The sequence below is a fragment of the Chlamydotis macqueenii genome, chromosome 14 (genome assembly GCF_036417535.1).
Source record: "Chlamydotis macqueenii isolate bChlMac1 chromosome 14, bChlMac1.mat, whole genome shotgun sequence".
NCBI classification, from domain to species: domain Eukaryota; kingdom Metazoa; phylum Chordata; class Aves; order Otidiformes; family Otididae; genus Chlamydotis; species Chlamydotis macqueenii.
Window position 1 is genome coordinate 1,960,171 of NC_141569.1, and position 26,650 is coordinate 1,986,820.

Genomic DNA, 26,650 nt, shown 5'->3' on the forward strand with positions numbered 1-26,650 from the left:
CTTCGGACTTGCAGGCTTGAACGCGGAGATTTACGGCTGAAGGTCTGATGATCATCAAGCACAAAGCTAGGGCAAGGGTAAATCCAAGCATTTCCATCTAATTTCTGCTAAAAAACACATTGTGTTGGTCTTTACACCTATCTCGTTGGTTCAGAAAGCGTTTATCTGGGCCATAAACACTCTTGCACAGGAAAAAGCCAACAGTGGAGGCACCACGAAGCTAAGGAGCCTCTCCATGTTCTGAACGGGAGTGACTGGGGGCGGGGAAGCAGCGGTAAATCCCACGCGCTTTGGGACAGAAAGGTCCCCGTAGTGACCAAACCCGTCTCTGTTAGGCGGCGCCAAGGGGAAGCCAGCGCCTGTGCAACTTCTAAAATGAATTAAGAAACGCGGGTGCAGGGAAGGCTGCGTGATCCAAGGAGAACGTGGCAGCACCCGGTGTGTAAACGAACGCCGCCAGCCTGCCAGCCGCACCGAGCTAGAACCCCTGGAACCGGCCAGGTCAACACACAGCCCCTCACGGCCGCTCCGAGGGTTTAAGCTTGGAATGCAGTTTCAGACTGGCTGCTGCAGACGTTTTGAAGGACTGAGTGCCGTTCAAAGAGCCACACTGCAAAACTCGGCTTCAGTGTCACGAGAAGCCCTGAAGGTGTCTCTGAACACGCACTCAGGGCACTTCTACTGCCATCCCCAAGGGACCACATAGGACGGGGCTCTGTTTTCAGCACTGCTGGGCTCTTGAACCAGCAGTTAAGCGCCAGGAAGAGACAGCAACTGAGTGCACCAGGGAACCTGGCTCTAATAAAAGATATGAAACCCACAGCCCACCCACCCCGGATGCCTGGCATCACTGCACCTTTTCCTCCTCCGCTCTTCTCTCGGGTCACTTTTTCCATTTTCGCTGTCTGGGAGCTTGGCTTCTCTGTCTCCTGTCTGCAGATTTAATCGTACGTGTGACCCCGCAGGAACAGCCTGACCTGCAAACAAAGGTCAGATGATTTCAGGGTACGTGTGTTATTTCAGCTTTGCACACAAAGGGCGAGCGGCAGGCGCACGCTCCAACCAAGATAAAAGCTTTGTCCCGCACGGTGACGGGAACAGGCTATCCGCCGCCAACCGCTCTCCCCTCAGCCACACTCCTTTGACACAAGTGCCATTTTCACCCCGCAGAGATGCCCCCCGACCCACCGAACGCGTCCCCGTGCCGCAGGGGAGGAGGGATCCCCAGCACAGCACCGGCTCCCTCCTCCCTCCCGGGCCAGTTCCTAAGGAAGCAGTAGAACTCCACACCAGGAGCAGATTTGGAGACCGTCTGGAGAAAGGGGAATGGGTTGCTGATTGGGGAAGACAGCATAGAAACAGCCATCAAAGGGTCATCAAAGCACACCGCAGAGCCCAGCCAGGTACGCTGAACACCAAGGGGACCGAGGCGAGGCCGGGTCCGTCTGGAAATCCGGTATTAAAAGGAATATATGCTGCTGCCCACCGAGGAAAAACACAAGGCATACATTAAGCTTTGGTTGTAAATGCAGAGGAGATGGGAAATTCAGAGTGTTTGTTCTCGGTCACAATTCACCACAAGTCACGCTGGCCAGCCGTCGCAGAGGGGTGGAGAGACAGTAATATTTGGTTGCTGCTTCTCCATGTTGCTTTGTCTTTTTTTAATGCAAGAAATCTGCCTGCTTAGGAGAGCGGGGCTGCAGCTGAAGGAAAAGGGAGATCTCAGCTGCACGCACGCATGGACAGACACACCGACCTGCTCGCGCCCCTCTCTTGGTGAGGTCTCCCTGCTCAGCCTCTCCTTTATCTGTTTCCTTTCACCCCAAAAGACGCCTAGGATAAAACAAGACAGCACGCGGGAGACAGGCAGCATCTCCTACCAAAGGAAAGCCAAGACAAGGATAATTATTTCGTACAACAAATACACGTTCTCAAAGACAGAATCATCCAGTGGAGGGAACGACCGAATTGATCCTCCCCTCCTCGAGACCAAAGAGGCGTTTCACTGATCAAAGGGCCTGGTGCCACTACACAACTCTGGGATGTTTGTCACAATTCAGATAAAAAATATCAAAGCCTAAAGCCATCCAGTAGGTATAAATTTATTCAGAAAAACCAGGAAAGCCCCTCTTTCTCCCCACATATCCTGTCCGTAGGAAGTTGCGAGGTGACAGACGGGATTACCGTCCCATCTCCACCTACACGAGGACACGCCAGCCACGCCTCCTCCATGTAGGATCTCCATGAACACGAGCCACATCTCTCCTCTCTGTTTCAAGAGACAGCAAGGCAGGGAACTGCCAGGGAGGGGAAAAAAAAAAAATATATATATATATGTATATAATGGCATTGCATGCTGAACACCCAGACGCATGAGGATGAACAGCACTCAGTGGAGGAGAAAGCGAGGGGCGAGTAGGGTCCTTCCCCTCCCAAAGCCGGTGGCTTCTCCTCGTCAGGTCACGAGCACTGGGGCAGCCCAGGTTTCAACCCCAGCGCTGGCTGAAGCAACTCCTGCACTGCCAAGCGCAGCCAGAAATAAGCTTCCCTGCTAGAAGAGCGCAGCACACGTGGCTGTTGTGCTCCCGGTGCATCCGGCCACGCTAGCTCACTCGGTTGCCAGGGGAGAGGAGCGAGGCTGATGGGCTTTGCCTGAAAGAAACATCAAACAGGGAAGCACGGGAGCAGCCTTCAGAAGGGCTGAGCGACTCCTCTGTGACTGGTCCTCCCAGCTTCTATTTTCAGCGAGCGGTAAATAAAAGCAAACGCGAGCCCTGGCATGCACGAGCTCACCAGCCCCGCATCACCAAATTACGGAGGTTGCCATCAGAGAAGACACAAACCTTTCCTGCTTCTTTGCACGTCTCTAACCAAGGTTTGACCGAGAGCATTCAAAGCCCAGAGCAGAAGCCTGAGCCCTGATGGAGTCGAGCGGCTTTCATTGCCGCGGGGATTTCTTCTCACCACAGCGCACAGCAGCACAGGTTCACGCCGCTGCAGGACAAACGTGCTGCTTTATTAAATAAACTGAGCCAGACATCTCTGTTTTCAGTCAAAAGACTGAAGCAGACACTTAAAATATTCCAGATGTTTGAGACAAGATGAGGTCTTCAGGCTTGTTTAGTTCGGGGTATTTTGAAGAATTATTTATAAAGTGTGTTTGAGGGTGGGTTGACTGAATAATGTGATTAAAATTGCTGATTTAAACAAGCAAGCTGAAAATTCTTTATTTTAATCATGTTTCAATATGTAGCTTCCAGACATTTCCCTTAAAAACAGTCAATTCTCTTTGATTCCCATAATTTGATCCGACTCAACCACCGGGAGCGCACAGCAGAGCGGTACGTGTGTAAGCAATTACGCAGCTTCATGTGCTGCTGATACACAATCACACTCTTAATAGCTTTTTTTCCTAGAGGAATTCATTTTTTACTTATTGTTTGTATTAAGTTGCGTTTGGCAAATGAAACTCAATTAAAAAGCATAAAACCACCTTTACATTTAAGCAATTTTCTGGCCTTTTTTCCCCTTGACATCTTAGAAAAACAAAAAAAATCAACTATGTCTGTCCAAAGAGGCGCGCGTTGCCTGTCTGAGTTACTGCATGGTCTCACTTCCCAGAGATCCCCAAATCCTACAGCCCTGTAAAGGGAAAGAAGAGTTTCCATTCTAATTAATTTCCCCCCTCCTAATCAGCTACCCTGCCGTGAGCTGTGAAAACCCCCCTGATCGACCCTGCAGAAGGCTACAGCCGTCAGAGGGGGAAGCCAGCAAACTCCTTCCCCCACAACCGGTTCGTATGCTCTGCCACCTAAAAAATACCCCATGCTTGGGGTTTTTTAAACCCAGCTGAAACGATTTGATGCTACCGCATCGCCTTGGGCCGATGGATCCAAGAAAAAGCCATGGGGCTTAAGCACCCGCCCAGCGTCCCCGATGGGGCCGCGCTGCCCGCGAGCCCCGCCGTCACTCAGCCCTTCGCCTCACAGCCAAAAAGACAGCGTCCAACAGGTAAAATACTTCCAGGGGATAAAAACCCCTTGCTGCTGCACGAATGACAAGGTGTTTATTGGGAATAAGTGTCAAAGCAAAGTGACAGCATTTATTTTCCAGGCTAATCCTGTGGCAATGCACTGCTGTGACGATGTTACTCCTGTTCCGGATTTAATCCCTTTATCCATTGACACCCGCTGCAGCTGCGGAAGCATCGGGACGGGCTTCGCTCTCCTGCACGAGCTGGAGCACAGCCCCTTTCTGACCAGGACCACTCTCTGGATGGTGGTCGTCACACCCGGGTGCCACCACGCACCCAAACACTCGCGGCCTGAAAACGCGGGGTTTCAGAGGCCTTCCCGCTGCACTGCCATCCCTCTGCATTCAGTCTGTCCTGACAGCTGCCAAAAGCAATGCTGAGGAAGAATTTAATTTATAGCCCCATTCTTTTAATCTCGGTCAGTCAGATTTCTTTGGACATCTGTTTATTTTTTCCTCACAACACTGGAGTAACAGCGCTGGAGTGGGCTTTAAGGCAGCAGCTCAGAGGGGCTCTGCTGACATTTCGAAACGCATCCCATTTCTCTCTTGTGTTTTCTGTTATCAGCCAAACCTGTCCACTTAAATTATTGCCTTGCAACCAAATCAGTTATCTGTTATTCTCTTACGCGTACGTTTCTGAAGCTCTATACCCGTATCAAGCTTCGCAGAGGCTGAAAATAAGGCGATAAATAAATAAACAAATGGAAAATGGAACATGCTTCCACCGCGCTCACAACCAAGGCAAGAACCAGGCAAGTTACCTACAGGATGACTAAAGCAGAGGGCTGCTGTGCCGAATACGCATCACGTAGCAAGATCCAAGCAACCCCATCTCTCCTTTTCTAGGCCAAGCAGCCGCGTTTCCTCACTCCACGAGAAAGGTCTCATCCTGCTCAGCTCCTTTCCAGTGCGTTGCTCCATTCCGTGCTGGCCACAAGTGGTTTTTGCATCTCTGCAGAGGGACAAGGCTGAGCCCCACCCCACTACACAGCCACAGGCAGGCATTAAAAATAACCAGGGGAGTCTTACATTGTACACAGACACGCAATCTCACACCGAGACCGTGCAATAATTCACCACGCTCCTGGCAGCAGCTTTCCCATTCCTTCCCCACCCCTTGGACCCCCGAGCTGCCACCCCTCCACCTGCCCAGCAGGAGAAACCCAAGAGGGATGTGAGACTCTCCCCCTCCAGAAACAGCTTCTGGCACCACTTTGCCCACTCTGGCAGAGGGGTGTTCCCTCGGGAAGGCTTCCACACGTGGAAAAAAAGGGTGATCCAGCTCCCTGAGGCAGATCCTCTGTTGCTCCCTCACTGAGCGTCCTCATTTGCCATTTAAAAAAAAAACAATTTAAAAAAAATCTATTGACAGTGTGAAAACAAAGCAGTTATGAGTCAGTAACTGCCTCTGCAGCTCTCAAATCTCCTCAAGTACCTGAGCAAGCGTCAGATAGCATCTACCTCTCTTTGCTCTTTGTTTCTCTGGGCGCAGGGGAGCGCAGGAAAAGGGACTTTCTAACACAGGCAACAAAAGAACCCGCGAAACAATACATGAACGTTCCCAGCACAACAAACCGGCAGCGCTGCGATATTAAAAATAATAAGGCTGCACAAGACTGGCAGAGCATCTGCAAGAAGTTATCTGATGGCGCCATACCTTCTCCTTTAATAAAACAATGATTAAAAATAAAAAAAAACCCACAAGGAGACAAATTCTAGGAAGCAGCTGAGCTCCCCTCTGCTGCATCGCTGGCACCACTGGCTCCAGGAGCCACCAGTGCCACCAGCGGGTGAATGGGAGAGGCTGGGGCATCGGGCGCTGGTCATGCTCCAGTGACACCACTGCCCTGGCACTTGCTCACGCTGCCTGCTCCGGGCTCTGCCCGGGAAGAGGACAGGATTCCACACCGGCACGGCGCTCCGGCTGCGTGAAGATGGCGCCTGTTCCCACACCGAATGCCGGGCTCGGGGGCAAAGAGATGAAATGGCCCTGGCCTGGCTGGGCTCGCTGCGTGCTCTGGCTCCGGACACTTTGCTCAGCGCTGTGGAGCAAAGAAGCAGCAGAGCCTGGCTGCTTTTTTTTTTTTCCCCCCCTTTTCTTTTCTTTCTCTGTAAGAGTGAGTCACACAGCTCCTTGGCTTGCTTGTTATTTCAAAACAGAACATTTTTACATACAAAAGGAAGGGAAGATGTGCAGAAGACACAGGTCAAGAAGAGATGGATTGCTGATCGCAGGAAGCAGCCCGGAGCCCAAATCTCATTTTGCTGCTTCCTGCCCCTTTCTCCCTCATCTCCAGCCTTTTGCGTTGGTTTGCTTTCCAGCACTCTCAGCTCCCCACAATTAAGTGCCACCGGAAAAGGTCATTAACATGCTATCTATCACCTCTTCCCGATAGCTGGTGGAGAGGTTGAACAGCACCAGGCCTGGAAGCTCCCCCAGCGCTCCCGCCGCACCTCGCCCGCAGGGCGGGCAGTGAGGAAGCTCAGCCACCCACATCCACGTTTCCAGCAGAAACTCCTACGACACTGGACGAAATGCCTCACAAAGCCACTTTGTGTCCACCTCTTCTGTACGTACACCGGGACACGGCAGCTGCCGGCGGAGCACAGCATGTCCTCGGAGAAGCACCGTCCCGGTTGCTGCCCAGCACTTCCAGTCGCAGTGACAGCAGGGGCTCTAATGACCTACTGTAATTAATTGCAGAGAAAGCTCTTTAATAACCACTGCCTGTTTGCCATGCTCACAGTCTGTCTGAAGCACGTGCTCACGGCGTCTGTAGGGAACGGGACTGTTGCAATAAGGACACTGACTCCGTGGATGGTGTACCGGAGACCTTTATTGTCCGTCAGCCTAAGTCTTTTATATCTTTTCTCAGTTACACGCGGAATGCACGCGCTTAATCATCTAATTTAATTGGTAGCAATATACTGTTCACGCGCCTTAAACTTCATTTGGATTGGTTATAGATTTTTAGTTGTCTTTACTATTTTTGCCTTTGGTATTTACTTATCTTGTTCTAATTGCTGTTTTTTGTTATTGAGCAAGTGGTGTTCAAGGACATAGCTCAAATTCTTCAGTATCAGACAGCTGTGCTGCACTCTCTGTTCCCACACGGGACGCTATACGAAGCCCTGCTGTGACCCTCCGTGCCCGTTCCCACCGTGCCCATTCCCAGCGGCTGAAGGCAGCGCTGCAGCCTCTGCCTGCAAACCAGAAGTCCCGGCGGTGTCAGGCCGGTGCCATCACCATAGTTTTGTCTTATCACTGCCCCTCGATTAGGCAAAAATGTTTTACACTGAGGGTGGTGGCACACTGGCCCAGGTTGCCCAGAGAGGGCAGGACTTCCTTGCATCCTATGATTTTTAACGCCAACCGCTTGCTTGCTGGTGTCTTTAAACGCCATCCATCAGGCCTACAGCACAGACATTTGTTCATCTGCAGACGGCTTTAGAGCCACTCTTGTCCCAGCGCTAAGAGGTCTTCTCTGTAACTTGTTTCCCTCAGCAGATATAATGAAAACATTTTTTTAAACGATGCCAGAATCAAACAGCTCCTGCCATGACTGGGTCTGCAGCTAGCGGAGAACGAGGCGTCGCAAGGAAGGGGCTTTCCGGTAATACTCGGTCAGAGATGCAAAAGCATCGGTTACAACTGGACAATCACTTACCACGGCCAATCTAAACCCCTCCAGCACTCTCCCACGGCACTGGCATTGATGTCCTCTCCAACGATCAGCGAGCGCCGGGGGCCAGGAGCCCAGTTATTCAAATCGGTGGCAGCCTGCAAGCACCGGGCTCCGGCTCCTGACGCCTCTTACCAAATGCACCTGCTGCCCACGCTTGGCTTGGCCTCTGGCAGCCGGAGAGCAAAGGGGAGGGAGAGACAGGCAAAGCCAGCAGTGACGGGCGACGCGGGTCTGTTTAATGCACGTCTACCATCACTGCTGGCCAAAAAGTTTGTTCTGCATGTAGCCAGCTTCGTGCAGGGGCACGCACAGAGCCAAGCAAGCTGCCTGCCTACAAACTCACCGAACCTCAACCCTCTCGGGGTAAGACAGCCCCTGTGCATGGGAGAGCCAGCTGTCACGCGCGGGGGAGAGCACGTACCTCCCACAAGGTGTCTGCCGCTTCCCGGGATGCTCCGAGATGGTAAGCAATGGAAGTGAAGGTGGATGCTGGGGAGGAAGACTCCTGGGGAAGGAGCGACGGGAGGGCTCGAGAGAGGACATACGGTGCCTCTCCGAGGGGAGCTGCTGCCGGAGCATCTCTTGAGATGCCTTCTGCTGCTGCCAGAAGAGAAAAAAGCTTCATGCGGCAAAGAGCTCCTTGCAACAAGTGCTTCTGCCCTTCCACCTCCCCCTCCGCAAAGGCTTCTCTCACTCGTGCTGCAACAGCAGAAAACACACCAGGAAAAACAAAATAATAGCAGGGGAGGAGGAGGAAGGGTTGCCCTTTTGTAAAACCGGCAAACCCACGTGTTTTCACTTTATAAGCAAACCCTTACCTCCAGTTTCAAGCCAGTCATTTCTTATGCATCACCACACACACCCTGGTCACAGCGTGACGCGTGCGCGCAGTGGTTCAACACGAAGCACTTAATTTATTTTCTCTTTTGATATTGGGCTGGATTCCGTGAACCGGAGCAGTTTAGAGAGTTTAATCCCACAAAGGTCTGGGCAGCAGAAGAAAAGCGGAGATCGAAGGTGCCCAGCCGCACTGCGACGACTTCAGCTATCAAACAGCATGCTGGGCTCCACGGCCACCGCCACGACCTTTGTCTCTCGCCAAGCCAACATCCAAGAGAACCATTACTTACAAAAGCCAGTTTTAATCCCTCTCTGGCTCTCTAAGGTATTTATCCCCAGGCCTAAACGGCTTCATAATGGCACTGCAACCCATTAAACACTTGTCATCCCACAGGGGTATTTGTTACACGTGAAAGCCCATCTGGGATGCTGAAGGCTTCTCCACGTTCAGAGAAGATCAAGGCAGAACATCGGCAGAGAAGGACGAGGGGGATGGCCAAGAGAACTGAGAACCTGACAAAATGAACCCAGGATGATATTTATTCTGCTGATTTTTAGGCATCTAATACTTTTTTGAGCCAGGTCCCCTTGGCTTCTTTGCTATGACAGAGATTAGCACCTCCATAAGATCATTAATCACAGCTGTCGCCAACATTTGTCACCCTCAGAGAGCCCCTCTCCCTCTCTCCAGCGAGGGTTGAGACGGCCACCACAGATGAATGTAAGGGCAGAGAAAACCACAGAACACAGCAACGCGGAGACATGGAAAGGATGCAGCTACTGCTCTCTAGGGAGGGATGATCCATCAGGATTGAGACTCCACCAGGGTGAGAATCAGGAGGTCTAAGGTGGCCACAGTTAATCCAGGGTTGGTAACAAGGAGCTGAAGCCTAAGATTGCACTACAGGAGGAAAAAGGGGCAAAAAAAAGTAAACTATTTTCAAGAGGAAGGCTGGGAAGCTCGAGAAGGGATCTTCATAATCAGGTCTCAGTGATCTTTGTTCCTGTCCTCAGCTTCTGTGTTTGTAACTCAACCAAGGCTGAAACGGAACAGACGGACACGTACGACAGAGGAAAACCAAACTCCCTTCTCCAGCCATCACCAGGAGCGGCTCAGGACTGCCAGCAATGCACAGAGCTGATCGACGCCAACTGCACCTCCGCTCGACGCAGGTCAGCTGGCTCACCGCACGCTTTCACACCGGCGGTCGCAGTAACATCCCACCACCACCACCTCCCCAAGCCTAGAGAGCCCAGGTCCGCAGACGGCCGGACAACGCTTCCCCAGAGAAACGCGCCTGCCAGCTATGCTGCTGAGCTATAGCGAGAGCAAATTTGAATAATAAAAGCTGGAATAAGAGACACCTTGGAGAGAGCGTTGGTATAGCGCCTTCCCAAGCTTCAATTTAAAGCCTCGTTTCTGCAGCTAATGCAGCCGTGAGGGCCATCAGCCTAATTTTTGTCAAGAGAACTTGTCAACGCTGCAGTATTTAAGACAGACGCTGAGGACCTGTTTTATCTCGCAGATAGATCATTGAGAAAGAAAATAGTTGTGCCACACTCAATTCACAGAAAAATAAATTGACGTTCTCCCCGGGCCTGACCAGGGGACGCTGCTTTATAACACTGTGTGCAGCCTCGCATTTCACCAGTGCGCACGCTACAGCTGAGATGGGATCCAATCCACCACGGGGTGACGCGCAGGAGCCCACAGGGAGGTACTTTTGATGAGCATCCCGGGACACTGGGCCTGTTGTTTCCCTCCCACCGATGTTTGGGAAATCATTTGGCCCAAATTCTGAAGGAATGGGGTACTGACGGTGCTCACCAGCTGAGCCACCACCAGTGGACCACGATTTCACGCCTGAAGGGAGCAAACTGGCAGCGGAGGTAGAGAATTGCCTTTGGTTCCACCGGGTTTTAAGCTGGAGGTCAAAATCGAAATTTCCTGGCCTGATTTTTAGAGCTGCTCCATGGGTGAGTCAGCAGAAAGCAACGAGAAGAGAGGCTGTACCCTGCACCTTCAGGAAAAAAAAGAAAGACACTTGCCTGATCTTGCTCCCATCACAACCCACTTTAAAGAATTAAAGCGTTCTCGGGAGCCCGGGTGTGTTAACGCCGGCACGGCTCCGCGCTTCCCACGTGCCAGCCTCAGAGCTGCAACAGCTCCAAGGCAGTAACGCCGGTGCTGCGGCAGAAAAGCTAGCCCAAGCCTCGCAGCTTCCTCACTGCAAGGCTGAAAAAGCCTTTTATACGCAGCTGTCGCTCAGAAGCAGGAGCAGCGTAACCTTGGCTTCGGAACAGAAATCAGCTTGCAGAGGAAGCCGGCGGGAGCGCAGCCCCGGGTGTGGACTCGCGGGCAGGAGGGCGGCTCTGCTCTGCTATGGATTCTGCGCTCGCAGAACTAAATCATTACAAGGGCCAGAACTGTCCCTCAGGAAGGAAATCCTCTCAAAGATAAATCAATAACTCGGGGTAATTTTAGCAGGCAGCCAGGAGAATTTACATTGCCAGGAAGGCTGAGAGCTCTGTCACACAGACAGTCACAGCATCATCTAACGGCCCTGCGGCGGCCCCCGCACAGGGGCTCAGGCTCTGGGCGTTTATTGAACACCACAAGCCTGGGCTCCACCACGCTGGGACCTCTGCACACCCAAAATGAGACGGCATGGCAGGGATGAGGTACAGCAAAACTCCTCTGGGCCAAACCTACCTCCCCTGCCTGCGTCCCGGCTGCCCTCTTCCGCAGTCGTGGCAGCGCCGGCAAACGCTCCCCGGCCTCAGGGGGTAAGGGGCGTCCAAACACGAAGTGTGAGCTGAAACAAGGCCAGGAGCACAGGGGGAGCACCACGGCCATGGCCGTCACCCCCCGGCCGGGGTTACGGCAGCGCCCATCCGCCAAACCGGCCGCAAAATAAGGGGAGACAGCGACACACTGCAGCGCGTGCTGTGATTAATGAGACTGCAATTTACGTAATTATATTAATGCAAAGTGCACTTGGACCAATAAGTTCAAGGAAACGAATGACACTTTACAGCACAGCTCAACGCTGAGCAGTAACTCCAGCAACAACAAAAAAAAAAGAGGTCCCTAATTATTCAGTAGTTCTTCTCCTCCCAGATTCTCAGGGTCAGCTCAGAGGAGAAGGTGGCCTGAATTATATTTTTGTTTCCAGAACACCAACAGAATCGCTAATGAAGTTCCAGCGGCAAGGTCGATGCCTGCCGTAGCTACGCATGCCAGTCCCCGCCCGCCCGTCCCGGCAAACAGCCGCGTCGCTGCGCCCAGGAAGGTCTCAGGCTGCCCGCGTCCCCTGCAAGCGCCTTTAGAACGCCTGCACGCTGCGCCGCTCCTCCACAGCAACGGTGCCAGGGCCTCTCCCGGCTTCTCCTCTGGTCCCCAGCACGGATGGATAAACTACAACAAATGAATTCCTTTGAAGCTAAACCTGGCCTCCGAGAAGTGCGGCGTGTTTTACGTGTCTAGGAGTTGAACCTTACTGAAGATAAGCACAAACACAGGCTGGGCGGAGAGTGGATGGAGAGCAGCCCTGAGGAGAAGGACTTGGGAGTGCTGGTGGACGAGAAGCTCAACATGAGCCAACAATGTGCTCTTGCAGCCCAGAAAGCCAACGGCATCCTGGGCTGCATCAAGAAGAGAGTGGGCAGCAGGTCGAGGGAGGGGATTCTGCCCCTCTGCCCCGCTCCGGTGAGACCGCACCTGCAGCACTGCGTCCAGCTCTGGAGCCCCCAACATCAGGAGGACGTGGAGCTGTTGGAGAGGGTCCAGAGGAGGCCACGAAGATGATAAAAGGGCTGGAGCAGCTCTGCTGTGAGGCCAGGCTGAGAGAGCTGGGGCTGTTCAGCCTGGAGAAGGGGAGGCTCTGGGGAGACCTGAGAGCGGCCTCCCAGTGCCCAAAGGGGGCTGCAGGAAAGATGGGGAGAGACTCTTCAGTAGGGCCTGGTGTGACAGGACGAGGGGTAATGGTTTAAAATAGAAGGAGGCAGATTCAGACTGGACATCAGGAAAAAAATTTTTACCCTGGGGGTGGTGGAGCACTGGCCCAGGTTGCCCAGAGAGGTGGTGGATGCCCCATCCCTGGAAACATTCCAGGCCAGGTTGGATGAGGCTCTGAGCAACTGATCTGGTTGGAGATGTCCCTGCTCCTGGCAGGGGGGTTGGACTGGATGGGCTTTAACAGTCCCTTCCCACCCAAACCATTCTGTGATTCTATAAGCCTGACAAGCAAACACCCCAACCCAGCTGGCAGCAATTTACTGTTCCACCCAGAGCACCCACCTATCGCACAGCATTGCAAACAAAGCCCCCAGCAGACACAGAGCCTGTGCTGCCAACGTGCAGAGGTCTCGGGAGCGGCCTGTCCGCAGGGAGGTCAAACAACAGACGTCTGTACCTGCCCGGACAGCCGTGGGGCCAGACTGCTCATTGCAAGAGCTTGAGGCATGGAAAAACCATTCCTAGACCGAAAACTGCTGCTGCTGTTTGTTCTCCTTCGTGCTTTTAGGACGTGCCACGTGCGCATACACGCACGCATGGTCCTCTGTCCTCTTCAGCACATGCTCTTCCCCTGCCGCAGCCCACCTGGAGTAAGGGATGCGTTTTGGAGTGCCTGTGCTGGCCACAGTCACGTCACTCCTCACACCCTCCTTTGGTCCCAACAAGCTCTCACGTCCACACTCCATCAACATGGACACGCTCCAAGTGCCCATGTCTGCAAATCCAACTCCACAGCACCTACAGACGTGTCCTGTGTTTCCAGACCACTTCAGGACTTGGACTTTGCACCTGATCTGCCAGCAGAGCCGATCCAAAGAGCTGAAGATGCATAATGACCACTCCAAACAAACCCAGGACAACCTGTTACGTTCCCAAAACGCAGGACACAAAGCTGCCCAAGAAGCCGTGGCAGAACAACTCTACGAAGAGGAGACCTCACAAGCGCACCTCTGTGTCCAACGTAACACCAAAACCAAAGCCACCATCAAAGGAACGGTCACAAGTTCAGCGTCTCGAGGTTGCACTCATGGGCTACAAGCCAGCAAAGCTCTTTTAGTGGCCTCCAGGCTCAGCAGCGGCACCCTGCAAGAGGGGGCACGTAAAAAGCCAGCTCGGTGACGATGAGGAAGACACAAATAAAGTGATCCGTCACAATCTGCACGCACCCAGATGTCCTGCAACACAATCAGAAATCGATAGCGAGGCGCAGAAACCCTCAGCCGCAGAGTAAAATACAAAGAGCACTTGTAATATTGATTTTAAAAGTGCCTCGGAGGAGACAGTTGCAAAGGAGCCCGAGAAAGCAAAGCAAAATGCCTGAATTGAAGTCTTTTTTTCCTCAAAAAGACATTATTAATGGATTTTTCAATACAAGAAGAAAAACTGAAACCCACACCAGATTTCCCTGGTAATAACAGGTTTCCGCAAAGCCCAGCTATTAATGTAACAGGGACGTCCATCAATCAAGCATGCCAAAAGTACTCTGAGAGCTAAAAAAAGGAGCAAGCAAACATCTGCTTTTGGCAACTTAAATTCTGCCCTTAAGCGAGGAACATAATAAATTATGGGAAGGCTGGGCTTGAACTCATTTTCTTCCATCCTGTGGAGGTAAATGCTGAGGAGGGGGATAAAGGTGCAAAAACACGCTGCCACCGTGACTCATGCCTGACAGAAAACAGGTGAAACAGGCACAATTTCATCCAGAGACTGAGGAACTCTTGAAAAAAGCCGGTGCCGTTCCCAGCATCAACAAGGCAGCGAGCTCCCGACAGCAAACGAGGGGTAACACCCGCAGAGAAGCAACAGCGAGCTACTCTTTGAGCCCACGGCTTTAGCAACAACCTTTCTGTCGTTACAGGAGGTCTTGGGAACCCTCCTCCACCTTCAGCTCGTCCAAGACCGTCCACAGGCGGGAGTGGTAACGGGGTGGGATGCCAGGGCACGCAAGTTTGCTCCGAGATGACGGTCACGCTCCTCCTCCTCACGGCACTTCCCATCGCATGGCCGCACGCTGCCCGCAGGAGGCTGCGGCGATCAAGCCAGGTCATCGGCACCACGCTTCTCGGCGCTCTCATCAAGCAATGCTTCACATTCCGAGTCCATCCACCCACACCAGTACTGACTGGGCTGTTAGCAGCTCTGAGAAAGGCTGGATTTACACCAAAGAAACACAGTAGGTCAAAACAAGCGCTGGAGATAACGAACAACATTTTCTGATTCAACAGAAGCAGCTGCAGGCATCGCTGCAGCTAAGTCTTAATAAATTCTCAAGAGTGACACTACAGAACGACATTACGGAGGTCTGTATTTATTTCTCCCCATGCTTTCTGTGCCCAAGGTGCCACATTACGCTTCATAACAGTTTTTCTCCCCAGCTGCTAGCGTTGCAAATCCTGCCTGACACCTGACAAGCCAACAGTTGGGGTTAACACTCCCAACACTCCCCCCCCCCCCCCCCCCCCCCAACACATCTCCCCTCGAGATAAAGTTTTGGTGGTGTGAACAGGGACAAACGATTCAACCAGTGCTGCCCAGGCGATGCACAGAAGAGCGCACTCCGGACCCTCGTCTCCCAGGTGCGTGGCTCCACAGCACTCACCGCAGCGCAGCAGGAGGGTATTTCTGTCCCTGCGCCACCGACTGAAGCGATGCAGACAAGGAGCAGCAGTTGGAGGAAGGCACCTTCGTGCCCAGCCACGTTTCAGAGCAGAAGAACACCGAGAACGGCCAAGCGTCACCGTGGCGCAGTCCCCGGGAGCGCTGCCGGGCCGCACCACGGCCTGCGCCGGCACAGCAGCCCCACCAGCAAGCTCTGTGTAGGCATCGGGAGGTCCTCGTGGAGAACCACAGAAAAACAGAGGTCCTCTGTTCCTCACACAGAACTGCGGGAAATCTGCCCTTCCAGAGTTCCCCAGCTGAGCTACCACTGTGAAGTGCACCTCACTGACCCCATATCTGGCTTTTAGACCGCGGATACAGTCTTTCTTGAGCGTGGTCTTCATCCAGTGTCTTGTTTTATCTGCTCGTGCAGTATTCCTAGGTCTGCTAGACAAGCACCTTCGCACGGGCAGTGCCTTGGGTTGTGGACAGATACTTGACAAGTACAAAGATGCTACCGTCCCACCCTGTCTGCAACTTCTGCACCACAGGGGACACAAAAGAAATCACAGGAACCCTCTCCAGTCCACTTCAGAAAAAATAAAACCCCCAAACTTACAAAACCTCACACACAAATCAGTTTACCAAGCCCAGCAGAGAGCAAAGAGTAAAAACAGCCAGCGTAGGCGGTCTGAGGGTCTGTGCTGGAGCGGACGAAGGAAAGCGTATGGATATCCTCCTCACAAAGCGGTTGCACTAACACCTCTGGCTGACACAGCTCGATCTGGAACAGCCTTGGCTCTCCCTCCTCTCCCACTTGCCAGCGAGACCAGGCTTTCCCCACGGGCGGCAGGTGAGGTATGAGCTCTCCTCTGTCAGCAGCCTCGCTCTGCTCCTCCTTCAAGACATGTCCTTTCCACTTCAGGATATCATCCAAAGGTTTGGAGAGCACCTGAGGGGATCAAAGTGGGTAGAAAGATGATAAAACAGGGCTAAAGTGAAAGACTTCTTGGCTTATCTTCCAACGAAGGCTCTGGTCCCACAGGGTGCCTTCACCCCAGCCTCTGGACCCACATCTTCTCAGTAGCTGGGCTCAGTCAACGCTGTCTGCTGCCTCTTGTCAGAGAAGGCTCCAGCAACTCTTCCCATGTTCACTCTGTTCAGATTTCAGCTGATGTTAGCAAGGGACCACCAGGACTTCAGCTCTCTGTGGAGCCCACCATGAGATCTTCTCTCTCAAAAAATGCACCGCCATACAGAGTGACCGACCTGTTGAGGCTGGAAGACATCTCTGGAGATGACCTGTCCAAACCCTGCTCTAGCAGGGACGCCTCGAGGCTGTGTCCAGCTGGGTTTTGAACATCTCCTAGGACGGAGACTCCACCACCCCTCTGGTGGAGTTGACCTGCTCCAGCGCTCAGTCTCCCTACAGTAAATCAGATTTTCCTACGTTTAAAGAGTTTCCTCCATTTCAGCTTTTGCTGCCAAGGTCCCCCTGAAGAGCAGCACGCCCACCGGGTGCAGCAGCCGCTCCTCTTGGCTTTGTATCGTACGGTAAATTCCTTCACAATACCTGTAAGAGCCATCACGAATTGCCACCTCGTTACAGCTTTAGCTAATCGAGATACAGAGAGGTCTCATCATTTCTGCATATTATCGAGTGCAGAACGGTGAGATAACTGTAATTAGCAGCAAGCTGGTTAGCAGGTTAAATGATAGTGTAATTAATGAAGAACGAGGAGCTTTGTTTCAAATAAGAACAGCAGCAGATTATATCCAAATGTAAAAGCACCTTAAAACACAGTCTTGGTGATAACCTGAAGGTGCTTTTAGAAACACCACCAGACAGAAACGGAAAGGTTTTGCTAAAAATACAGCCTGCTCCGGGGTTACAATGTAAATTGATGATTAGATCTATTTATTCACACCCCGCAGTGATGGCAGCCATGCAGCCTCACCGTTTTTTTCTTTTGCTTTGCAAGATCATAGGAGCATCCCTGTAATTGCCATTGCCGCTTGCAAGGTCTTTGCAACCCTGGGAGATCTCCAGCAGAAGAGCAGAAATACCGAGTGACAGGCCGCATACATTAATTCAGCATTCAGACACCGTCCTGCCGCAAGTGAGTGACCCAGGAAAACTTCCTGCAGTCTTAAGGAGCAGGGAGAAAATCAGGAGAGAGGATAAAGAAGCTCTGGGCTGAAGAAACATCTTTTGAATCAGCAATGTTATCCTTCATTAGAATTTCCAACACCACCGCGCTCACTCCTTCCAAAATGTAAACAAATAAAAAATTTAACTGGAATGTAGTGTTGTAAGAGTTCTGGCAATAAATGGGAATTACCTCTACAAAACACCGAGGCAGACTCACGGAGATTACATGTCTTTCCCAAGCTCACGCTGGTAAAGCCGAGCAGGAAAACCAGGGATATATTTATTTTTTAACTCTAAAGCTTCCCTGAGATGCTAAAGGAAGCCGTTTCAGTAAAGCGGAGACATTTGCGCGTTCAAGTAAGAACAAATGCAAAGCAAGCTTCTAGACGTCAAGAAACATCAAATAGCTTTTTAAATTTACGTCCCGAATTCAGTGCAGGCTCTAACACAAATGGAGGGCAGAGATCAGAGAGAACGTCTCACTAAATCAGGACGACACGGTGGATATTTAGAGTTTCCCTCAGAAGAGCGAGGTGCTTTTAAGCCAGAACAGAAACGGCAGAGGACGGCTCTGAAAAGGGCTTGTGGAAAAAGAGGATCTGGCGTCAGTGGGACTCTCTAAAGAAATACATGGAAAAATTACAAAAAAAAAAAAAAAAGAAGCTGCAGCCACATCTGAGTAAGAGCACTAATTTGCAGGCAGGAACTGTGAAGGACCAGGATGAAATATTCCTCCAGGAGCCATTCGATGGTGTGCTGACTGCCCGAAAAACCCCTGACTTTGTGCTCCCCCACCCAGAATCAGTTTTGTGCAAATTTCTGTAAGCAGGGCCTTAGCCCACAGGGCAGAGTGCAGGACGGAACGGCCAGAGCAGGACAGCGGGGACAAACACCTTCCTCCTGACTATGGAAAAGATAACGCTGTGAAACTGTGTTGTAGTGATGTAATGATCTAGACTGAACTCCAAAGAAAAGAAGGCTTTGGTTCCAGAGCCAGGCGTTTCTGTAACAGCTGTCCAACACACACCAGGGACCAAGCCCACAACCTCCCAGAGCACGTGGCCACGCACCTGTCATGGGCAAAGCGCTCAGAATTGGCCGTTCGGGCCACAGGCTGTTCGGTACTGGAGTTCCGCATGGGCTAAAGAGCACTTCTGCTCCAAGAAACGTCCAGTGAAGGCAAGCAGTCTGGATGTGGAGCCAGTGACGCTGAAGGGATGGATGTGGGAGGAACTGGAAAGGCGGTGCCTGCCCTTGGGGATACGGCAGACCACGGGCCTCCACCACAGCCAACCAGGGAGAGCAGTCTGAAAACACATCTGCATTATATCAATAGGTCAGGGATTAATTTATGAAATCACATAATAAAATTGCAAAAGTAAAAATAAAAATCACCTGGGGAAGGCTTCATCTCTAGAGCTAACCGCCAACCTCTCCAAGAGCGCGTGGTCAAACACGTCCCCCAGCCCCACGATCTCTGCTGCTCTGCTGTCACCTCACAGCCTGGGAAAATAATTCCCAAACCAGGAAAATAATAGCCCTGGGAGCCTTTTGTCACCAAAGAAGCGAGAAGGACCGCTTCAGAAGGTGATCAGGAGGCGCTGAGCTCTGCTGGCACAAGGAGGCTTGCCCCGCAGCGCAGAACTCACGGCACACGGCAGCAGCCTCTCCCCAAACAGCTGCAGCGGGCGCTGGATGATCTGCCTGACCCCCAGCACCTGTGATGGGGCTCTGGGGGGAATCCAACACTTTCCTGGCCACGGACGCAACCTCCAGGGTTTCATGGGGATGGAGGTCCAACCTGTGGCTAAGCAAGCACACGTTGTCACGCTTGGAGGGCTTGTCCCACAAAACAAGATCAAGCTTTTGAAGGGTGAGGGAGTCGCTCTGATTATGTTTGGTCAAACCTTCTGAACCATTTAAGTGACTCTGGAACCCAAGTCATACTTTTTGAAGAACACCTTCCCATAACACCTGCTAAAAACTTTGGAGCTGAGGTCCTGGTCTGGCTTGCTTGCTCCGGAAGGAAGAGGGAAGACATTCAGCCTGGAAACTCACGATAACCAAGGCTGGATGCACTCCCAAAATGTTTTCCAGAAGAAAAACATTTTTATTCCAAAGCACTGTTACAAGCTTGAAATAAATGTGCAGACTGTTAGATAAAGACAGAGATAAAAATAGGTCTGTTATTAAATACCTTTTCCTTAACGAGGTTCATCCTTCCAAACAGTCACGGGGAGGTTATTAACGTTATTGCAGAAAATACAGCGTGCTTGCACATAAAAATCATAGCAAGATATTCCTCATCACCCGGCACACAGTTAAGCATCTCGCAGCACCTCACACACTCACAGCATCTCCGCCTTGCCAGAACGAAGATAAAGAAGAGTAATGAGAGATGTCTTCTCTGGGAAACAGTCTCTCTTCTTTCAAAGCACTTTTTCCCCTCCAAAAAATGTAAATTTAACCACCTGAATGATTCCCAGTGCTTACATCTACGGCAATACAGCTGGTACAGTTACGCTCTTCGCTAATGCTACACTTACGTTATAACACCACCAGTCAGAGCATCATTAAAGTTTGAAAATATTTTGAAAAATGCAGCCTAGCTTCCTCCTGCTGTATTAAAAAAAAAAAAAAAGCAGCTTGACTCTCCAACGCCTCCATCACCGGGTTTATAACCACCTTACACCTAACCTGTAATGCACCGCGGGGCACAGAGTCATCGGCACAGCTAGCAGGAGTCGCGGCTTGTCTCGCGTGAAACACATCATCACCCCCTTCCTTCGGTTGTGCCCAACACCCAAGCCCACTGGCAGGTGTTAGAGAAGGTGCAAACTTTCACCTCGGCTGCTCAGAAGGATAATTAGGTTTGGGTGGCACACACATCACCGCAGGAGACTTCTATAACCAGCTTGTTTCACGAAGCCAGTAACACCGTGGCCAGTAAGGGACAGTACTCATCCCGACACACCGAAAACCCATCTCAGCCCCTAAAGCTGAGCAATGCAAGCAGTAAGTTCAGAGCGCTTTCTCACCAGCACCGGCGCTGCCAGGACACCGGCATTCTTGAAGGGACAGGAAACAAGGCAAGTTTTAGCTGGGTTTGGGGGAAAAGAAAACTCCGGCTCCCAGTTCATTTCACAAATGCTCAACGTGATACTGTCGTGGATGTGCTGGGAAAACAGCGGCTGCAAAACCTCCCGGGTCACGGAGAAGCAGACACAGGGAACGTCCCTGCGAGCCAGACCAGAGCGTGGCCGAGCCAAACACGCTCCCGCCGAGCAGGACCAGCCTGCCCGTGCCATTGCGCTGGGGCCGGGCGCGGCCACCGAGCCCTGCCATCCCGCTTCAGCAACCCCGCGTGTAAAGCATACCGCACGCAGGAGCCCGTTTCTGCCCAGCTCCAGGAATGATTCAGCTCCAGGAGCTACACAGTGAGAGCCCACATTATTAAAATTTAAATATATATACACTGCATTTTCAACGTGCTACAAAATACAGAATCAAAACTGCACTACTACGCTCATCCAATTAGAGAAGCAGAGTGGTTTTCACAGTGTGGGAATAATTTCTTTTTTATTTTTTTAACCTGGACTGGTTGTCCTGGTTTACAGCAACTCTCCAGTTGCTGTCCTGTAAATTTCTGTTGTTTGCTACAGTTTCCCATTCCTTAGTGTGAATGACAGAGGTTCTGCAGCTGTCCTCTCCTGGGAAAGGCCAGCTTTGTTCCCAAGGGCCCAGCCCAGTAACACTCACGGTTGTTTCACGAGCGTCTCAACGCTGCGGGTCCGAAGCCACCCACCACCAGCGCTCGTCGGGATGCTGGCAGCAGCGCCCGGCAGCTCACCGTGCAGGGGACAGCCAGGAAGCCATCCTGCTCACCGCGCAGCGCTGCGTTGCCTGTCTGCACGTTGAAGAGACGGCTTGGCAAGGACCAAGTGTGCATCCCCAGCGGGACTTCCCAGCTCAGGGAACCTGCCAGTTCAGCCCTGGCACTTTTGCCAGAGGAGACTTTCAGCGTGAGGAGGAACTACGCACGGGCTTAGTTAGGGAGACCAGGCACCCCGTGATGCAAAGATCAGAAGCCAAGGAAATCCCATGGAGATGGGGAGGCTGCAAGAGCGGAGCATGGAGGCAGGTGGTAATAAAAAGGAGGACAGGCAGGAGATACATTTAAGATACCAGAGAGGTCAGGTGGAAAACAAGCAGGAGGAGTGCTACCAGTGGGCACAGCTCCGCCTCCCAGCACTGAACGCCTGCAGGTGCTCTCAACACCGCCTGGGTTTCCTACGCGGTAACCACCCTGCAGCTCACCCTGTTGCTGGCCAGAGAAGATTATAATTACTCCATAGCTGAGATTTTTCCCCTCTGCACATCGGTAACAAGTTATTTTAAAAAAAAACCACAGACCTGGAAAAGAAGCATTTCATCTCATAGAAATGAGGTTTTTAAAATCCCACTTGCCTCTCCTCTTCATGCAAATCTGTGCTAATCTGATGAGGCTCCGATTTCCTGGATTACACATGTCAAACTTCGCGAAAATGAGCATACCCCGGTGGTTTAACACCATACTTCACAGCCCTCTCTTGCTCGTGCTGACATAAATATTTCAGAGACCTGCGCACAACTTTGAGTTAGGACTAGGTCACCAAGAAGCCAATGGTCTGGGCAGATTCATTAATTCAGCCAAGCAACTAGCAGGAGGCAGCGCAGCTCAGGACGTCGCGGTGAACGGCAGGAGCAAGGGGTAAGGATATCCTCGCCGGCCACCACATCACCCGGACGGGCGGTGGGACAGGTCTGGCACAGGACTCCTGAACCAAAGGGTCCCTCCTGCCACTACCTTCTCCCCCCACCTTTCAAAACCTCTCCTTGGCTTACAGCAACACCGGTTCGTTCAGACGTTGAGATCTCTTGAAAGACAAAGACTGGCAAGGAAACCAGACTGAGTTATGCCCCATGCCGAGTCCTGCTCTTCTAGAAAAACCACAGAAAGTCCATCAAAGCAGCGTCTGAAATTACCTCCCCAACACGAACGCTTGCTTTGAGAGCTGTGTTTCCGCACACTTAGCCTTGTTTGTGCAGCAAATGAGACAGAGGAAGACCCGAGACAAATATGAACAGCAAAGACAGCTACCGACAGAGAAACCAGCCCGAGAACCCTCGGAAGCTGCAGCCGCGGATATTGAAATGCTGAGCAACGCACCATCAGCTCCCTGCTGAACACGAGACGGTCTCATCTTTGCAGAAGCAGCAACAACAGCATGCTCACATCGACTTCACTCTGGCAGTTTGATCAACAGCGGCAATCATGGCTTCTTATTTTTTAACTGCAATATAATTAGGCACTTAGGAAAATGGCTCTGAGCGGTACAAGTGCCACAGTAACTGCAGGTATCAACGCGGAGCTCTGCAAGCCAAGGTCTAACCACAGCTAAAGGCACCGGCCAGCTGAGCTCTGCCCGGCTGGATACCGAGACGCGCTATCCAAACCCGAGAGATCAACGCTGCAACATTTCTATCGCCAGTGCAAGATTTTGCACCACTTCTCCGGTCTGCAGGGAGCTGCTCTGAACCAAAGGGAGCCTTTCTGTGCCCCACCGTTGGCTTCTCTCAAACGGAAAGCGTGCAGAGTAGACTGCAAATATTCTGGTATTTTGGGCAGATGAGGATCTCGCCTGGTCCATCTGGATTTGGGAACTGGACACATTAACTCCCAACTTCAAACTGTCAGCTGAGAAATCAGCCAGTAAGTTTCTGCCGCGTCAGGAAGCAGAAGCCCCATGGAGGTGGACAGGGCCCATCCCCAGAGGCACGGCGCAGTCTGGGCTCCCCACAGCCAGCGCTGGGTGCTGCAGAGGAGATGATCAACTCCTTCTTTCCCCGTTAAACCCTTGCCTCTTATACCCTTTTTCTTAATCTTCACGGCAATGTCTTCCTCGAGGAGCCACTTCTGAGCCTAATGTCGGGTGGAGAATCTGCTGGTCAGTGCCATGAGTAGGTAGTCAGAGCAATCCCATGTTCAACCATTATCAGGAATGCTAAATGAAACAGAGGGAAACAGGGTGCCCAAATTACCAAAGTAGGTAATTCCCAGGAAATTAAACATTCACGTGCTCTAGGATATGCGTGGCACATTTGAGGTGACCTGGAAATGTGGAAGAAACATTTTTATATACAGAACTCCCAAGAAAACTGGCAAATTGATGGAGATCATCAACACGAAACAATCCTTCCATTCATCTCTGCCAGCTCGAAGACTAAGGATCAGCCTTTGCTTGCCACAACCATCAGGTAAGATCACCCTGGAAAGCGGTAGGGTGTTCATCTGCTGACACACTCACCTTGGAAGAGCTTAATGTAAGCAGCCGCAAAAGCAAGTCACCTCTGCTGCATTTCCGCAGAGAGCTTCCAGCTCACAAGGGTACTGTCACTCGGCAAGAGGGCATTCAGAGAGGAAAAAAACATCAGAGGAAGCATCAGTTCAAAAAACACCATGAGTCTGTGGTGGAAGCCACTTGACCACAAGAAGTGACCTGACCACAGGTGTGAATATCCGCACAGAGGATGCTGCAACCCGGCTCGTTAAAACCCAAGTAGCCGGCAAGTTCCTACGGACACCAACCAAGAACAGAGCGCAAAGCCCTGCAGATATCTTCATCATTTGCTCAGATGATACCAAAAAAAGTAAAATAATGGAGGCGCTGGGAGACTTCCCAAGGTGCACGTATCCTTTCTAACCCAGCTGTGCCTGGTGCATTATTTAGAGCCAAGTGAGAAAGAAGCGATGCCTAACAAAGTGTTAAAGGGCTCTGAAGTTTCACCAGCCTGTCAGCTTCCCACCTTGCTGGCAGAAGAGACAACTGATCTCCTTGCTTCCAGATTACAGGCGGCAGAACTCTTAGGGTAACTGTCTCTCCGCGTTTGCATCCAGCTACCTCCAGCAGCTCGACGTGCTTAAAGTGGAGAAAAGCACTCGATCAAAATCCAGCTCACATTGTAGGCAGCAAGGGAACGACCGCACAAAGCAGCGTTACATACACAACAACAATTTAATTTGGTGGAGGGGTTTGACAGGTTACAGGTTGATGACACTGCTGCAGTCTCGGCGGAAACGCGGTTTGATGCAATTAGCAACAGGGAACTAGAAAAACAGCAGAGCAAAACTGGAAATACATGTATAAAAGATGAGCAACTGCGGGACCGGACAGAAGCGTAAAGAATCCTGTGTGGAGCGCAGAACATGAACAAGATGAAGCAGGAGGGTGACAGGGGGAAACGCAGCTCTGAGCTCCCTTCCACTACTCAAAATTGAAGATCCAGATTTTAAATCAAAACATTTGCTGCAGGGATGCGATGGAAGAAGGCATGGGGGCATCCTGCAGAGGTGGGCAGCAGAAAGCAAACTTGATAGAATCATAGAACGGTTTGGGTTGGGAGGAACCTTAAAGGCCATCCAGTTCCAACCCCCCTGCCCTGGGCAGGGACCCCTTCCACCAGACCAGGTCGCTCAGAGCCCCGTCCAGCCTGGCCTGGAGCACTGCCGGGGATGGGGCATCCACAGCTTCTGGACAACCTGCGCCAGTGCCTCACCACCCTCTTCTGAGCACCGCGCTGTGGTTCACTTTGGCCTGCACCACGCGAGTCACACTCCACACACAAGATTTCGCTTCAGACAGACCCACAGGAGACAAAACCCCAGGCTGGCAGGGGGACACCAAGGAAGACTCCTCTTTCTGACACGTCTCTACCGAAACCTGCACGCACACCTGAAACGAGGATCTGTAGCGGCAGATGGTGAGACAGGCCAGCGTTTAAGCCTTTTACAAGAGTAATTGAAATCCTTCTCCTCTGCGAATGCTGACAAGCTCCCCACTTGCACAAGCCCTTGGCTGCACATGCCCCACGTGCAACTGCTACAAAAATGAAGCGGAACAAGCCCCCCGAGCAACGGAGAAGGCGCTTCTGAAGAGAACCGCAACGCCGTTTATAACGAGCGCAAGCACATACATATTCTGCTTCAGCAAGGGCGGGGTGTGAATACTGAGCAGGGCCACACGCGCCTTCCATCCGTAATGGTGCAGAACCAGAACATAAGGATGTACTGCAGCTCCGTGAATTTAGGGGCTTTTGTTAGACATTTATGTTATACAAAGATTTACATTTTGAAAAGTCATTCTGCTATCTCTGGCAGAAATTTCAAGACAAATGGATCCCATATTTATTCATTCAGTGATAATACCGAGCACAGGATAAAGCTCTTTTAAATTCAGAGCACTTTATAAAAATTAATTACTACTTAGTTCACCCTTCTGAGGGGGGAAGGTATTACACCTGCATATACATGAGGACACCAAAGCACAAGTGGATTAAATACCTCGCCCAAGACCCCAGAGGCAGGCTTACTGCTCATCCCAACTACTGAAGTGTGTGCACGCATGCATCTGCGTGTGCGTTTCAGCAGGCTTATCCTCTCCAGAGCCTGCCCCAGCGAAGCCAGCCTGCCCAGTCGGTGTTTTCTCACCACACAAGTCCCATACACCTCTAATAAGAGATACCAACCCAAAAAAAGGGAAGGTTTTTTTGTAGGATGTATGGATTGGGATAAAAGCTGGATTTCAAACAGCCAAGGAACAGAAAAGCCCATTGTTAAAAAGCTGTGTAGCGTTACACTGACAATCCTTAATCAGATCGCCACTGAGCAGCATTTCAGCAGCCCACACCAGAGCACAGCAGACCTGGGATACTGCATGCCAAGAAACGTTATAAAATCTGTCCCTTGACAAGCGTATAAAGGGAGAAAAGGCTTCTGAGCTAGTGACAGAGACACATCGCCACCTGCAATGTGACTGGCAGCCCATTTGACCCGCTCCAGCGAACCGAAAGCACTTTAGCAACCGCTCCCATTGCCAGCCAGTTCCGCGATGGGCTCCTTCCCTGTCCTGGGTCAGCGGGTCCACACCTCTTCATCTGAACACCAGCAAAATAATACATTGTCATGGGAACAAACAGGTATTTTGAGTTTCTGCAAGGCTTCTGTCGGTGATGTCAGGCTATAATTAGTCACCAGCGTGTTACCTGGACGGATGGGCTGCCACTGATGCGTGGGGTAAAACACCTCCAGGTCTTCAGGATCAGCATCATCTTCTGTTATCGGCTCTTTCCCACTGTCATCTTGTATGTCGCTCTCTTCTATTTTTGTAAGGGCAAACTCCTTTTGGATAGAAAAGATTCAGCTCATTAGCAATTGCATCTGGGTAATTTAGTGCCGGCTGAGAATACAAAATTTTTTCCCTCGCCAGCAGAATTTTTTTTTTT

The 26,650-nt window shown here is 51.5% G+C and overlaps 1 protein-coding gene across 6 annotated transcripts in view; it reads right to left on the minus strand.

Moving 5' to 3' along the window:
* The window catches only part of SIL1 (SIL1 nucleotide exchange factor), a 105,579-nt gene that overhangs the window by 40,975 nt on the left and 37,954 nt on the right, over window positions 1-26,650 (minus strand). For all 6 annotated transcript variants that reach the window (XM_086758678.1, XM_086758677.1, XM_086758676.1 and 3 more), the window contains 2 exons: window positions 26,411-26,546; window positions 857-977 (listed from right to left, as the gene is read on the minus strand). In XM_086758678.1, the coding sequence (XP_086614804.1) occupies window positions 857-977; window positions 26,411-26,546 (257 nt within the window). The remainder of the gene's footprint in view (window positions 1-856; window positions 978-26,410; window positions 26,547-26,650) is intronic.